Source organism: Columba livia, chromosome 2 (genome assembly GCF_036013475.1).
Source record: "Columba livia isolate bColLiv1 breed racing homer chromosome 2, bColLiv1.pat.W.v2, whole genome shotgun sequence".
Taxonomy (NCBI): Eukaryota; Metazoa; Chordata; class Aves; order Columbiformes; family Columbidae; genus Columba; species Columba livia.
In genome coordinates, this window is record NC_088603.1 from 52768415 (window position 1) to 52785660 (window position 17246).

Genomic DNA, 17246 nt, shown 5'->3' on the forward strand with positions numbered 1-17246 from the left:
TTTTTAATGTAAAATTGTTTTTACATGTAGACTTTCACTTTACATGCTGTGCAGTAAAAACATGGAAATAGGAGAGCAGGGGAAAGAAAATAACAGAATAACCACTGGACTAATTTTTCAGTTTATCTAAAAACTTAGTAGTAAAGAAGATTAAAACCCCCAAAATTGTTACATTTTCTTTCCTTCTTTTCCTACATTGCCAAACTTCAAAAAATTAAAATGAAAAAATACATGGAATAAGGCCAAAATTTAAACATGCCAAAACCAGGGTCCTTTGGTCATTCCTTGCTTTATACTGAGAACTGCTCATATGTGCATCTGTTCTCCACACCCCACACCCCCCCTTTTTTTTTTAGTTCTATAAAAATATAATCGTCTGTCTGTAGCAGGAATTTTTAAAATTTTGGACTCAGTGTTTGACTGGCCTTCATAATGTTGATTAAATTGTTCTTGGAATGCCCGTCTCTATGTGCATCTGTGGCGTGGTTGTGCAGACTCCTGAGATGCTTGACCATGGAGAATTTTTGCCTTAATATTTTGTAGGAAAGATGTTATGCCTTTGTATTCTTCACCAAATGGCTAGAAAGTGGAAAATTGTCTTCCAGTCTTCAGTTGTTCTTGACTACCTCTACTTTTTGTTCTCTTTCTGTCTACCAGGGAGAAACTTTTACAGGTCTATTAATCTAGTTGTGCAGAGATTTCTTTCATTACATATAACTATATGCTTCCTAGTTTAATTATTTTTTATAGTGTTTTTCCCTTCAGGTTTTCCTTGAGTTGACCCTCAGTCTTTTCTTTTTAGCATTTTCTATGTGTCATCATTGATCAGCAAGGCTGTTATCACTGTTTTCATTTTTAGCAGCTAGTATTTGTCTTCATTTTACTCCTGCTGCTCATTATTTGTATCTTTCAATATTCCTCTCCATCTCCATACTTCTGGGTTTTTTTTAAAGATACCATTGTTAAAACTAGTTCTGTCTAGTAACAAGCTTGCTAACAGATTGAAATGTTAAGTGCCTGTATTCTCTGAGAGAGACTTACTTAAACAAGTCAATCAAGTCATACTCTCTTCCAGAAGTGAGGAGTTTCCCATAGTATTATTCATATGAACCGGTCAGACAAAGAGGTTTGTATAGTCCACTGCCCAACCTGACAGCGGTCAGAAATGGCTTCTAGAGAAATGTATGTGAACAGGACAAGTGTCTAGAATCGCACTGTCATTACAGGGCAAAGTGCTGCATTTAGAGAGCTTTATTTCACAAAGAACCATGGTGTTTGAAGAGTCCACTTAGGGCATCCTGTTCTATTTATCTTGAGACTTCGTGGATCTTCATGGCTACAAACAAACCTCAGTGCTTTTTCTCATCCACTTTCAGTAGAGTCTGTTCTGCTGGTGCCTAAAGGACACCTGAGATTTTTCTCCAGGCTCAAAATTGCCATCTTTATGGAGCAAATCTATGGTTTCAGGAGTTATCCATCCTTACTGATTTACTAAGGCTCTGCCATATCCTGCAGTCCCAAATCCTTCTGCTGACCATTGCAATCCAAGCTGGTAATCAATGGGAATGTCATCTCTCACCTTTCCTTGTAAGCACTGACTAACAGGTATTACAGGTTCATAACTGCTCACCTTGCGGTTCAGCCACTTGTTGGTCCTGCTTGCCCAAGTCTTCTCTAACACTCTTTCGTATATACATGTGTGCTTACTAAGACGTTGCAGGTCAGCCTTGTAGGAAGAAGTAGCAGCAGCTCCATTAACTGTGCTGCTTTTTCTTTCCTTTTCACAAAAATCTCCAAAGTCACGTCAGTGACCCAGAGCTGAAGGAGTCCTTCGCTGCATTTTCTTTTCTTCAGTCTTCTGTGACCGGGCAGGATTGCTAGTGCGGGTAGAGATGGTGTTGAGCATAGGCTGAGAAGACTGAAAGTTCCATTCATTTAAACTGCCTTTTACATTCCAGACATCGTTTTCCTAGGATATTACTTTAGAAATATCTCTTTTCCTATCAGCTGTAGATAACAATAAAGAAATTACAGCTTTTTCCTAGTTTCAAATGGGAGTGAAGGCTATACTGTCTTGAGGCTAGGAAAATTAAACTTCTTGGCTATGCTGCTTGCTTGCTTTCATGCTCATATCTGCTGAATTATAGCTCAGATGTGCATGTGCTTCGCTTTTCATTATATACTCCATGGAGACCTTTCTTAGTGAAGAAATGGATAATTTCACCACTGACCAGATAGTCTGTTAAAGTGAAATCCAATATGAAAAAAAGGTATTTTTTTTCCACTGCGTTGGGCACTTTCCATTTAATGTAGGAAATGCACTTTGGTGGCACGGGAAATGCAGAATTGTCCAGGAAGTCAGGTGGAGCAGGTATGGACATAAGCAATAGCAATGTCTTACTCGAGCTGGAATTTTCTCTCCTTGTGCTGGGAATGACTGTGCAAGACCTTTTCCTGTCAGCTGTAGGGATGGGAGAGCTTGTAGAACTTGTGCATTTGCTGACAGGTGTGATTAAGGCTGTAGAAGACAGCTTGGCAGAGAAGTATCAGAGCAGGCAGCCTTGGAGGTGTACTGCCCTCAGAGGAAGAAATCCAGCAGTCTGTTTCTCAGCTGACTTTACTGCTGGGAGGTGTTCAGACACTTGACTTTCTTGCTTGTGATGAGTGAGAAGTGATGGGTCTTCAACGTAATGGGGCAGTGCTTTCTTTGGCATATTTCTTATTCCATGGTCAATACCTTTTCTCGAGTTAGTCCTTTGCCAGGAAATGCACAGCTGATCTACTTAACTTCTGACATGCTTGTTTTTCAGCTTTTCATTTAAGTGGCAGAGCCTCTGGAAATATCCATTTGCTCTAAGGTGTTCTTACTGAGAACGTGAACCATGTGTGTTTTGCCCTTCTAGAAATTGATACTCATGGGCTTTTTCTTGGCAGTATGGCAAGCAGCTTTTTGATTGTAAGGGACACCATAATTTACAGTAGAAAAAGATGTAAGTTGAGTATGTTAGCCAAATGAGCTATATTCTTGTCCCTGCACTGTTCAAGATCTCTTACAGGGCTTTGGCAGGTTCTCTTGCAAATGTGAGCTCCCTGTTCCAAGCCTTCTAGGGAATTTTTTGCTTGTATACTATTCTGTGGCCTAGAAACCTCAGTCTAAACCTCAACAAGAAGACTGGCCTCCTTTCTTTTCACAACATGCCAATTTAAGTCAGTAGTCTTTCAAATTGATTAAATGTAGGAGTGGTGTTACTTCAATAGAGCCGTGTGGCATTTGGAAGAAAAGCTTACTGATGAAGCCTAATCATGACAGAAGTTGGTATTAACTTTCCGTGATCTGTTTTATGAGAAGCTCTGTAAGGCTGGAACATCATTCTCAGTGTCTTAATTTGAAACAAGGCGGACTTCCTACTTTTTGCAGTTGTCTTCAGTGGGAAGATACTGCGTCACGTGTTCTTACCTATGGTTTGTTGGCTTTTAAAAAATCTATTAATATAGTGTATTGGCCTACTAGCATTATTACACATGGCTTATGCTAACATTGCTACACTTTTTGAAACAACCTATGCTGTGACAAAACAGCAAGGGGGATGTTATTAATTCCAGTGTCAGAATTATTGTAGCTGCTGTTCAAAAAGCTGGTTTGGAGTAAGAGTGTTGTTGATGCCAAGTGTGAAGAACATGAAGGGAAACCTCAAGGACATAGCTTTATTTTTTTCTGTTTAAAAAGTGCGTGCATGCAAAATGCACTTTTTTCCCCCAACATAAAGATTGTGCTGTTGCCTTCTTAAACTGTTCCAATGATCTGGTCCTCAATGAAGACTGTAACTGTGCCAGTTTGAAGTTTGATGCTGGCATTATTTGAAATAACTCTCAGGCCTCCTAAAATTTGATTTATCAAAAAACATGAAAAATATCTCCTTTTAGGTAGAAATCAAGTAACTTGGGTGAGCCGGGTGAACTGTTTTGGTGAAAGAAGGCTATTGTAATGATAATAACACCATACATGTTTTTTCTTAACCATAGGAACACATTTTTTAACTGCAGGAAGCTGTTCCCAAATTCAGGAAGTTTTTGTTTAGTTTGCATCTCTCTCTACAGTGTGTTCTATCAGCATCATAATGCTTTCTTTTCCTTCTCATTAACAGCAATACAGCTCTTTGCTGAGAAGTATTAAAATGGTACTGATTTGCTTCTGTTGGCTCTATTTCCCAGCAGAAGACATTTTGAAGTGTTCAGATGCTTTACTAGGAAACAGTTTTAATGAAAAGGCTCTGCATCAAACAAATGTGGTACTGTAAAATGGATATTTGCCTTCTGAAAACTTAGCCAGGTGAACTTAACCCCATTGAAACTACGTACTGTAATTAAACATTTTTGTTAAAGGGCTTAAATAATTGTAGAACTGTAAATACAAATTTTTAGTGAACGGACTTGGAGCAGAGTAAACTTATATTTGCTTTATTGATTGTCTTCAGACTCATGAAGACAGTTCTGTGTTTACTTGCACATAAAAAGCTTCATGGTAATCAATGGCCAAGGTTCTTTTTCAGGTTTTTATCTTCTACTTTTGAGTTCTGCAGAAAATACATTAAGGAGTCTTTTCCTCTGTTATTTGTTTATCTGTCATTAAGTGATTTCCAAAGTGCTGTATTTGTCTTGTAAAATAAAATAGGAATTTATTTTTTTTTTTCATTTTTCTGTATTGGCCCTTTGTATGATATAAAACTGCTCTAACATAATTTTGGTCAGCAAAGCATCCCTGCCATTCTGGGGCACTTGCTTCCTTTCTTGGTTTCCAGGTTGTAAAATTCAGGGATTTTGCTGCAAGACCCCAGCTGAAATCAGCATTTTTTGTCTTTCTGAGCAGCCTTTGAGATCAGCCTTGGGTATCAGAGTCTGCATCAGAGGATTTGTAAAAGAATGCCTGTTTGCTTCCTTGTCCCCACAGTGAATGTCAATTAACTTCCTTCCTGAGAGATCCTTGCCCATGCAATTGCTGGGTTGCAGTCCTGCAGTTGTTAACTGCTGCTGTTTTAACCTAACCCAGAATTTAGGGAAGTAGGAGGACTTCCAGCTTTCCACGTTCTCTGACACTTGTTGGATTTTGTTGTTGTTGTTGTTGTTCACTCCCTGGCGGGGTTTCCTCGTGCATGCGCAGTGGTCTGTTCTCCTCGGCCCTTATAAATGCTTGTCCAGTCACTGGGGTTTCCATTCCTCTAACATATCCTTTGCAGCCAGTCTTAGCAGGTGGATTGGAAAATCAACCTTAATGAGGACTCTGAATGAAAAGAAATGAACACGATAAATTATAAATATATGTATGTACGCACACCTATACATATACCTTCAAAGAAAACATATATATATATATATATATATATAATTTTTTTTCATAATTACTGTTCATTAGTGTCTTTGTTTTCTATGCATCACTCAAGGACAATTGGCAGATAGTTCATACTACTTTATTTTGTGCTGACTTCTAGAAGCTTCAGTTAGATTGTAGTATTCATTATGTTGGTATAAGTACAGTGCTCTATCGGACAGTCTTCTCTTAAAAGGCTCACAGCCCAGAAGTCAGCTTACAAATTAATAAAATAGGAGGAGAGTAACAGTGGAGCAGAAATTAAGAGGTCTGAAGATAAGAGCTCACCACACTGTGTAACCTTCTTTTGACATCTCCATCCTGTGTTGTAGTTCCAAACATCTTACTAGCAGTCATGGTTGTACCAGGCAGTGATGGGAATAAGGCAGACAGCGCACCCCTTGTTTACTTCGCTAACATTGAATACTCATTTTTTTCACGCAGTAAGAAGGGGAAGCAATCAGTTTATATTTTCGTGAGGGTGAATCCAGAAGGAAAAAGAGGAAGGAGGAAGCTGGTCTGAAACCAGCTGCCCCCACCACTTGGAGTCCTTATGGACTGTGCCTGTGTTACAGTGTGGGCAAACACAACCCTTAGAAAACATTCCCGCCTTGTTGCTTTGCAAAGTAGTAGGTGTGAGTCCTCTTTGTGGCAAGTGTCATAAAAAAACCAGTTGCATTTCTTTGGACAATACTATATGGTCTCAAACAGAGAAGTAGGGAATGTGGAAGCATAAGATGCAAGTTATTTTTATGATTTGAATAGGGCATTTTCAAAGGTGCAAATATTACTTTTAACAAATAAATGAAATGTTCTCAAAATATAAGCGAAAAGCAGTGCATTAAAATCAAATCACTTTGACCTTCTGTCTTGCCCTAGTGAATTTTTGTAAGTAAAATATAAAGATGTGTTGAATAAAATGTGTAAAAACTGTAATTTGCCATGACATCCAGTTATTCTATTTATTCTTATTACAGATTCTGTTTAAATTGTTTCAGAAAAGAATGCACAGCTAAAGAGAACTGACAACAATAATGAAAATACTATTTTTGTGCAGCTATTACACCACAACTCCAAAAAATTCACAGTATCCCAAACCAGTCTGTTTTACAACACAAATTTTAGATGATACAAATAAGCTGTTTGTTCCTGGTTGTTCTCAGTAATTTCTGTAATGTAAAATAATTAGTGCAATTTTCCCTATTCAGGTGTAAAACTAGGAACAAATTCAAGTAAAACATATATATTAGGTTATAAGAAAGCTATATTAAAAAATGAAAATAAGACTAATGCTGTCATGCTTATAAAACTTGCATAACTTTAAAACTCACCTGTTGAAACTGGACGAATGAGCCAGGGTCTCAAATGTATGTCCTTTTAAATATTTCTGAAAAATCAGTGCCAATAGAGAAACAAAATACAGGAGTGCTTTGAAAGATTACTGCGTGAGCATGAATGTTGTGCATGGGTTGAAAGATGCCTGTATGAGCTTCCAGTTGAGTAGAAACAGACGTTAATCAACTATGAGATAAGCCTAAAGGAAATGAGGTATCTATATTCTTGTTGCTCATGGAACTGCTTGTTTTTCTCCACACCCCAGGTTTGGTCTTATCTAATGTATGTTGTCCAAACCTTGTACTAAGTAAAACACTACTAATTTTGTTGTTGCATACTTGTCATATTTTCTGTGTGCTTCACAAATGCTTGTGAATTGATCTTCATAGTGTGCATGTGAAAATAAGAGGTAGTATTCATAATCTTTTATACCTGTGAAACTGTGCTAGGTAGGAATTGAGGCTAAAGTTGTTGAAACTTGATTCGGTATTAGGAATCAGCTTCAAATACTATTCACTAGATTTCTTAGAGAGTGTAACATTCAATACACAATTCCAAAGGAATTTTTATGCTCAAGAGCAGCTCTAAATTTTAAGTTATGTATGCTGGTGAAGTTATCTTCAGTCCACGTAAGAATTGTGTTTTGCTTCCTCTTAGCACACAAATCCTGTATTTGCCCCTGACTAATGTGGTAGCTCAAGGACTGAGATGTGCTACTTCATAGTTAAACATGTTGTACCACCACTTACCTTGTAAGTGTAGCTCACTTCTAATTTTTTCTAGCTCCTCCTTCTCCTGTTCTTTCCTAGGGTGAGTAGTTGTATGGAGAGATCTGCTTAGGATCTCCACCCTCAGAGGCAGCACACTCACTTGCTGGGTGGAAACTTCAACGTGCAATGTTTCTGGCCTGTTGGAGGAATGTCTTAATGAAGCAGGCGCAATGCAGATGGGATCTCCAGGAAAGTTCTCTAACCATATCTGCCAAGTTTCTAACATAGGCAGATAAAATAAGGAGCAGAAGGTGTTACGAGGGTATTTGAAGGTATTTTGCTATTTTGTTCAGTTTGTGCAGCTGTTTCAGCTTGAATGACTTTCTGGTTGCCTCAGGGACAATGACTTTTGGCATTGGAGGAGCTGAGGTGGACAAGTCAGCTCAGGATGAATGTCAGTCACTGGGGCTGAACACGACAGAATTCACCTGTCAGTTTCCTTAAAGTGGGCTTTCCAGCTAAGGCTCTTCTACTCTGCTGAGTTCACTTGGTTATAACTTGAATTGTCTTCCAATCTGGTTTAAAACAACATGAAGGCTTTTCCAGTTAAGATTCTGCCAAAAAAAAAGGCTTATTTGGGTTTAGTATCCTATCTGATGATTTAATAATATTTTTTATTTATGAAACCTATTTCAAAAAACTCCAGTTACTTGTGTTGGAACAACTGAATAGGTTCACTGATCCTAATTGTTTGCCCGGTGTTGTCAAAGGCATTTTAGCTTAAGTTAATAAATAATGAGCCGCAATGGCTTAAGAGACTGGTACATGTTCCTTCTGCTGTTCTTCTCCCTCTTCCTCTCTATGCAGGTAATAACTATTATTACCACCAGTCAGATGTGTTGAGCAGCCCAATAAGGTGGTCTCCCAGTGGCTTCCTAAGTTCTATTTGTAAGGTTTCTGTGGTAGGCAAGGTGTGTGCTTGCAAAAGCACTAGGAATATACACAAGTTATAACAACAAAGAGGTTTCTGAGGATGGCAAGTTATTTGTTTGCACATGCAATTGGGTTTTTTTTTGTCAGAAAACAGGGACTAGGCAGCTGGAATTCTGCTGACTTAAATTTTAGTCTGAACTAAGATCACTACAGTTTTTCATGGTTTTGTCTTCTGTAAGTTTTATTGCCAGAGCTATGGCAATTAGCAGTGTGATCTGGTTCTTAGCTTGTATAGCAAAGCCAGTAAGTGATGATAACGGTTACATCAGAACAATAATGCATTGGCCGATATAATTTATGCTGCGAGTTGAACTTGGTAGAAGTTACTGCACTAATATAATTTAATTTAAATAAGTCTAATTATATCTGTCCTAGAAGATTTACCAGTGTAACTATCTAAAACTAAATCTGTCCTGTTTGCAAAAAACACCTTGTCTGTTGTTGATCAAAGTGTTTTTTACTAGAGAAAGAGCTATGTCTTTGCTCTCAAATGTTTTCCTGACTTAAGAAGGCAACCTGAAGACGTCTTTACCAAGTGTCTCTTGGTCACCAGATGAAAGAATACTTTTGTGCTTTATCCAGATATTTGAGACTGAAGAACAGTTCTCTGCTTGTCTTATGGGAGGTTTTTATTGAAGTTTTTCTATTACAATCCAAAGATTAATCTTTCAAACATGGAAATAAGAACATTGATTTAATTAAGGCAAGACCACAATTTTTTCACAGAATCACAGAACTTTAGGGATTTGAAGGGACCTCAAATTGTGTTAATATGTCAAGATGTGTGTATACAATAGATAAAATTGCTTTAGATGTCTCAGTAATTTAAAACGTGAAGGGAATTTTCAGAGGTTCTTGATCTTCACCTGCTTTCTCAAACATTTGGTTCATGTTTTACAGAAGCAAAATTGTGAAAAATGCAGAAGAAAATATGTTATTCTGTACCGTTTTAATACCTAGAAAGATATTAAGGTTCCTTACTGATCTACTCAGATTCAGTCTATACACAGGGCTTTATCGGAATCATTGTCATAAAATTCACGCCTGCCGTCTCTGAGCAGGTAATTCAGATGATGATGCACCAGTAACTTCCCTCCCCTGCCCTCCAACAGATACCATTTTAAAAGTAAGTCTTCAGTTTTATCAAATAGCAATAAGGGCTCACCCAAGAATAAATAAGTAGATTTTGCAAAGACTATCTGAGAGCTGTAGAAGATTCAGGAAAAATCTTAGTTTCAGAGACTAACAGACAGCAGAACATATATTCAAAGAAAGAATGAAATATGACCTTTGCAACATCTGTCCACTGGGCCTGGGAACAGAATTCGGTTATTGAGCACCGTCACTGTCCTCTGCATGTTCTGTGCTAAAGAACTCTGTTCACAAACGATTAGGTTTTGTGTCTTTGTTGTTGATAGGGATTCAGGAAATTGGTTGCTGTAATCTATTAATTTATTTGTAGCTTGTAAGGGTACATTTGCCTTTTTTTCTTTTTGTATATTTGCTCTCTTTAGGTTTTTTTTTTCCCTTGTGTTTAGTGAGATAGCCTATCCATTCCACTAGGTTACCTTTGCACTTGTCCTTGCTTCAGTTCATTTTGAATGTTCCTCCACTTCCTCCAGCCTATACTTAGCCTTTCAGTAGCTATATTGTTTAAGCTGCCTGGTGTCATTTCTTTCCCTCTCTAACTCATTTGTGTCCCGAGTCATCCATTGGATTGTGCTGGCACAGCATTCATACAGCCCCACAGTGAAGCAGGCCAGGGAACTTGCCTCATTGAAACCATTCTTCTTGGCTAGTTTATTTTATTCTCAGTTTAGCCACTCCCTGTTGTGATTTACCATGCAGCTGTACTAGTGCTAGAATGAGGGAGGTCAGTAGGAGTGAGTGGGAGTTGTTGGTCAACCTGTTATACAAAGAGCTGAGTGAGTACTTGAGCTTGTCCTGTCCACTTATGCTGAGCTGAAGCTGTTGCCTAATTTACAGCTGATTGTTTATTATCCTATAACAGTACTTTTTTTTTTTTTTTAATCCAGAATGATCTGCATCTTCTGCTTCAGTATCTGGTAGATAAGAAGTGAAGCTTTTAAAATTAGTTGAGATGTGAGTATAGCTTTAGGTTTGTTGTTTGTTTGTTTGTGGTTTGCTTACTCTAGATGTGTTGCTCAGCAAGATACTGTTACAGCCTGCAATTAGAGAATTCTGAAGGATAAGAGACACTTGTGTAACAGTACCCTTTTCAAAGTTTGCTAACACTTAATTTGTGATGTGTATTGTATCAGAAAATAGTTACATGTTTTTTATGGGGAAGTGTGTTGTGAAAAGCATTTTAGAACAAAAAGTGAAACAGAGTTTTAGAGTTTATTTTACTCTTCAGTTTCTGTACCAGTTTTCAAATTCCCCTTTTTCACAGGGAAATTTTCATTCTGAAATTCTAGTCAGAAGACCCACAAAAGCAGACTAGTAGAAGTGGCTACCAAATACAAGTTGAGCATTTTTTTTCTTAATTTTTAGACCAGTGCTAGTGTGTTTTATTAAACAGTTAAGCATGCTTTGATTAAACAGTTCCTTGTTTCAAAACAAAAATACCAGTCCAGTACCACATTCGTGGTATCTTTCTTTTCCCGTATAGTGTTGTCCTGTTGTTTTGCCATCCCATCATGCACAGCTTTGTAGATACTGCTGGGGAGAGCATCGTGGTGGTAGAGCAAGTGAGCAGCTCGAAGTCATTCTGATATGATGGAATGATTTCAAATGTTTCCGTTGGAAGAGGGGAAGAACTCAACCGCAGGAATTAATTCCTGGGTGAGAAATTGATTCTGCAAAAGACTGGGTAATTTCTTCACTTGTACACAGTGCCCTTTTTCACGGCACTGCCTTTTTCTGGAAAAAACTTTCTTAAAAAAATTATTTTCTAAGGCCTTACAAAATGTTAGAAATCCTTAAATCTAACTCAGGGAGATGTCATCTCTCTTAGTAGTCTGCGGGAGTTAAGAGGTGTGTTTCCTTTGCCTCCATCCCCAGACTCCATGAGCTTTGGTTTAAAAAAAAAACGTAAACAACAAACCCACAGTAAAACTCAGGTGCTTCAGCTGCTGTAATTTACTGTCGTATCAAGCCTCTTTGTTACTTTTGGTAGATTCTTGCCAGCTTCTTGAAGTGTAACTTAGGCTTGCAAGTGTCCCTGTGAGTCTGTTTAACCAGGGTAGTTGGAGGATATGAATGAAATAGGAATGAAAACTAACAAAAAGCATAGATAAATGTCTTGTGTGGATTGTTCTCCCTCTCCTTCAGATGCATTTCTCTTCTGGGTCTCAGCTGAGGGAGGCCCAGTTAGATTCAGTGGGCTGAGTCCCAAGGTAGGGTAATGTAAATTGCATTTAAGAAAAAAACAGTTGATGAGGCTCTGGATTTTAGTTATTTGCTGAGCACTTAAAGGTGTTAAATGCAGTGGCTCACAGCACCTTGGAATTGTTTACAGTGTCTTTGCCATTAGGAATTGAGTAGTTGAACTTGTCTGTACTTGGTCAAAGAATTACGTGTTCTGTGGGTAAGGTGAAGAACGTGCGTTATTCAGTGGAAGGCATTAACACTCAAAAGAGGTATGTCTAAGAAATGTATAATCACAGCTTGGTCTGAGAAGGTAATCCACAACAAAACGGCGTATAAATACATGTGTGCTCTGACAGATATATCGATTTTGAGTCTGTAGGCAGCACTGTCTGAAATGAGAGTTCTGTAAAGTTCTACCGTTGCTTTTGTGAAGGGCAGCTAAGCTGTACAGCAGCATGAGAAGTTGTTTGAAGGCACCTACATGTGTGTGACGATTAATGTATTTTGTTAGCATAGTAAAAGACTTTCTCCTGAGTTGGGAAACAGTGAGCTGAGTTCTGTCATGTTTTGATTAGTCTCTATAGAAACAGTGGTGCAGTGAATTGGTAAACATACCTATGAAGAGGTCAGGAAGGGAAAAGTTGAATGATATAGATCTTTTACTTGTATACATCATAAAGAGAAGATAGTTATTTTGCACTTTATTATGGTATGCATATGGGCTTATGCAGTAGAGGAGCATAAAGATTAGTGAAATAGAAGTGAACATGTGTTTAGAGATAACTTTTAAAAAGTGTCACCTGCTAAGAAAAACACATAACCTTTTTTATTACCAGGCAAAGATGCAATAAAACAATTTTCTGAGAGTATTAATTTCAAAGAGCAGTGATCCGTAGAAGTGAACTAGTTGTTGAGACTAAGGAAGGTGGGATAGTGTGTGCCTAAACTATATGTCACATGGATTTTAAATAGTAGTATGTCCTTCCTCTCTCTTTAAAGTAATAAGTTGTTATTCCTTAGATAAAGGATGTGCTCTTATCCCTCGGGATGCATTATTAGATGATCTTAAGGTGCTAGAAGATCTGTTATGTAGTCCATTCTATTTTCTCATTTTAAAAGTGATACTTTAATAGATGACAACATCTACTTATTTAGCAAAGGCAACTTCATACTTGTTTAATCTATAGTGTACAGGGAAGCACTATGAATACTTGAAATCCAAATATTTTGGTTTTATGTTCATGACTTGTATGTGTCAGTTTTTAATGTTTGATTTCTGTAAGTTTCTTATCTTGGCAGAACATTGGTAAGTAATTGATGGGAGTGCAAAATACCTTTTTCCCCACCCCTACTTTAACAGTAGTGTTTGGGTACTTGTGTAGATGAATAATAATATAGGACTTGTGTAAACTGTTAAGTGTAGGGGTTTTTTGCTTCTAGTGTCACAGGATTACTGTAGCCTTATATAATATTTTATCAGGTTGGGAAGAAACATGTAGTGTGAACTTCATGAGGTTTACTGGTTTGTGACTAACAAAAGCTTTGACTAAAACAATTTTGATAAGAACAGAAACTTTTTACAAACTCTTCATAATTTTAAAAATTTTAAGGGAGAGTAAGTTCTTTAACCATGTGAAAACCATATTTTACCCTTTAAAAATTAGGTAACCTTCTGGCTTCTCGACCTTTCTTTTTAATTTATTTTTCCCAAGTACTGAATATTGATTGTGATTATTTCAGTACTATGAGACTTCCTAAAATGCCGTGATATTTTGGGAGGGACAAACAGGGTTATGAATTGAGCATCCAGATGACTCTTTGTACTGCCTAGTTTAGCATGGGATCCCTGTGCCAAATTCTTTCTTTTCGAGGTTCCTCTCCACCAAATTCTGCTCTGGCCAGGACATCCTCCCTTTTAGGAGCTATCTACATGTTTGTGTGGCACAAGGGTGTGTTCTGAGTGTAAACCCTCTTCTTAGCTAGTCAGGTACTCGTTAACTTTGCGAAGGGACTCCTGCCCTCTACTGTCCGGATAGTGAAAAAAAATAAGCAGTTACAATTTCTTCTTTCCCTTCAGACTGCCATTGACAATCATGACAGATGGTGTTGGAGATACACATGTAGAAGAGTTTTATGCACAGCATCGCTTTACAACATCCTTGAGTACAGGCTGTCAAAATTTGCTAGATGTTCCTGTATCATCTTGGAAGGCACAGTGTCCAAATTTTGCTAGATACTCCTTCAGTGTTTTTACACTAAGCAGCCACAAAGGCACGCAGGAGATCTTGTTCTGCATAGAGGTGTTAAGATCTAGTGAGTTTGCCATCAAATTTGTAGTGGTAGTGGACCCTTGTGTTTCAAACTACACAGAGTATACAACCATAGCAGATGTAGTTCCCCGTACTGTAAATAGGAGATCAGAGATGAAACTGTGAAATGTTTCTGAAGAGTGCAGCTACAAAGAGTTTGATTTGTCCAGAAGTCCTAGGTTTTCATTTTAGTTGGCCACTTAAGCCAACTGATGACATAAATGTATGTCATTATAGCTCCTTAGTTGACCTCTTATATTTACTGATGGTTTTTATTTGTCATATAGCTGGTAAAATAAATGTCTTTTCAGCTGTGCTCTCAGAGTTAGCTAGTGTAATTTAAGTAGGACATCGTGTCGTCTATCCCGTTGGCCTCACTCTGTCTGAAAGAGTTCATTTCCTGCAAGAGTTTGTTTCCCCAACCCACGAAGGAAATATTCTACTGAAGTGATCGTCTCCATGCAGTTAACCTGTGTTGTCATAATCATTTGCCTGTCGTAATTATTGAAGATACTTATGGATTCTGCCATGCTCTACCTTTTACTTCAGATTTTTAGACTTGTAGCACAGCCTGGATCTGATGAGCTTGGTTTTTGATTTGATAGCAAACTTGAGACTAGTCCTTTGAAAAAGGGCTTTCTTGGTAGCCAATTTGCAAGAAAGTGAAATCTGAGACTGATACAAAATTACTTTATTTGTTAGAGTTAGCTTAGATTCTACCCAAGATTTTAATGAAACTTAGCAATCATATGCCAATGTGAGGCCAGCATGTTACCTGTTAATGTTCTTTCATTATCCTTCTGTTTGGGCTTTGGGGCATCTTTGCCTGTTATGTGAAAATATTTCCATCACTTACCTTGCAAAGAAGTAACTGCCCTACTACTTGCATAGCTGTCATGGAAGCTTTTGGAGAGAAGACTTTTTTTGGTATGGTGGTTTTCCAGGAACGGGTCTGGAAGGTTCTTGAGAGTTTCCTTCAGGTGATTCAATTCTGGAGCCCCACTGTGGAACACAAATGGGGGTGAGCGCTCAGAGAAGGAGGCTGCCAATCACAGAATCACAGAATGGTTGGGGTTGGAAGGGACCTGTGGAGATCGTCTAGTCCAACCCAGCTGCTAAAGCAGGTTCACCCAGAGCAGATTGCACAGGAATGTGTCCAGGCAGGTTTGAATGTCTCCAGAGAAGGAGACTACGCAACCTCTCTGGGCAGCCTGTTCAGGGGAGTCCAGATTTTGCTCCAACACTACATTCCCTTCACTGTCCTTGCTCTCTTCCTTCATATTCTTGGACCTTTGAGGTTGAGAAATACACCTCACGCTTTTTAGCTTCTCAGGAGAATACTAGAAAGCACGATGTAAATGTAGGGCTACTGCACAAGATTTCAAAACAAACAAAAAGCCCCAACCAACCAAAAAGAAAAAAACCTACCCCAAACCTTCTAGGGCTGATTGCTTGTGGTACATGTTTTAAGGTGAAAACTCACCTTGAGATGTTTGATTGAATGACAAGCAGTTATTGCTGTTTTAAGTAGTTTGAAATTCTGTGGTTTATTTGGGAATGTTTGTATCATCAGGGTGTGGGCATCACAATTCTATGCAAATGGCTACTAGAGGGTTGTTGTAATAAACATGTTACCACTTACAAACATAACAAAAATGAAAACATCAACTTTGTCAAATTGGAAAGGGCACAGAATTGTTCATCCATGAAAAACATTAATTTACCTCTTCTTATTCAAGGAGAAATCAGAGCCATGTTTTGCAATTTTATACAGGATAAATGTTCAGGATTTTTGTAAGTTATATTAAATGTTTGAAAATAGCTATTATGAAAGATACTTAACGTCAGTTTGAAGACCCCCAACATGCATTACATACTGCTTAACAGTATTTTATATTTATGTAGGTTCCTCTAAAGAGGGAGGAGCTGGAGCTGTGGATGAGGATGACTTTATTAAGGCATTTACAGATGTTCCTACTGTACAGGTAAGATGCTGTGCATACACGTTTGTTTTCAGAAATATGCTATTTACAATGCTATATGTTAGCCTACTTTTAAAAATTCTGTGGTGTTACAGTCTTCTAATTCTTTCTTCTTGTTGAAAAGTTAATTTACAGTGTCTGTGGAAAGCTGCTTTTTCCAGTTGTTAGTTACAACCCAAGAAGAAAGGAGTGGTGGAGGGAAAAGTGTTTTAAGATTTGTTTTTATTTTCTTACTACCCAACTCTGATTTGATTTGCAATAAATTATTTTTTTCCCCAAGTTGAGTCTGTTTTGCCTATGACAGTAATTGTTGAGTGATCTCTCTGTCCTTATCTCAACCCATGAGCCTTTTGTTATATTTTCTCTACCCTGTCCAGCTGAGGAGGGGAGCGATAGAGCAGCTTTGGTGGGCACCTGGTGTCCAGCCAGGGTCAACCCACCACAGTGTTTCAACTAAAATCAGTTATTGCTTTTTGTAACCTTTTCCAGGGAGTTATGAAAATAAATGTATGTTATAATTTTCATAAGAAAAATATTTTCATAATGTTTGAAAAATTTAGCGCTGCAATTTTGGGGGACAATTGAGTAATAATAATTCAGGCAAATGATTTTAAAAGCAATAATTGTATTTTCAAATGTGAGTGCCTGAACTGTAATGTCTGGCATACATGTCCTCATCTCTAGCAATACAGCAAAAATATATCTGTTGCCTTATTTCAGCACTAATGAACCTGTTGCGTGCTGCATTCTTAGTTGAAAGATCAGATTGTAATTTCTGTTCTTTACGTGTGGGAACTGCACATACTTGGTGCGTTCACACAGCTGACTCATTTAACGTGCTTGTGTCTTCCTAGACCTATTTTGAATAAGCTTTCCTTGAGCAGCAGAGGTGTGGAAGACAACCAGAAATTTAGTCAGCCACAGTTCCCAAATCCCAGAAGGATTTTGTATGACTCCCTTCTCTTGATAGATGTATATTCATTCTGGTTTTACTTCTCAAGATGATAGTGTAGTTATTTGTTAGATCTCCTTCTGTAGGCAGAACAAGTGTCTGCTTTTATGAAGGAACACTTTATCTCCATGGTTCCTGTCGCATTGAGGAAATCTTTGTCTTACACTATAAGAGCTTTATGTTTCCTTGCCTCTCTAAAGCGTGTTAAGGATTCTTTAGAGGGCAAAACCACGGAGCTCTGGGTATTTATCCACGTTATGTTGAACA

At 38.0% G+C, this 17246-nt stretch overlaps 1 protein-coding gene across 50 annotated transcripts in view; it reads left to right on the forward strand.

Annotated features, from left to right (window-relative positions):
* Positions 1–17246, forward strand: part of CLASP2 (cytoplasmic linker associated protein 2) — a 152230-nt gene that overhangs the window by 61442 nt on the left and 73542 nt on the right. For all 50 annotated transcript variants that reach the window (XM_065051921.1, XM_065051926.1, XM_065051923.1 and 47 more), the window contains one exon: positions 15951–16030. In XM_065051921.1, coding sequence (XP_064907993.1) covers positions 15951–16030 — 80 coding nt within the window. The remainder of the gene's footprint in view (positions 1–15950; positions 16031–17246) is intronic.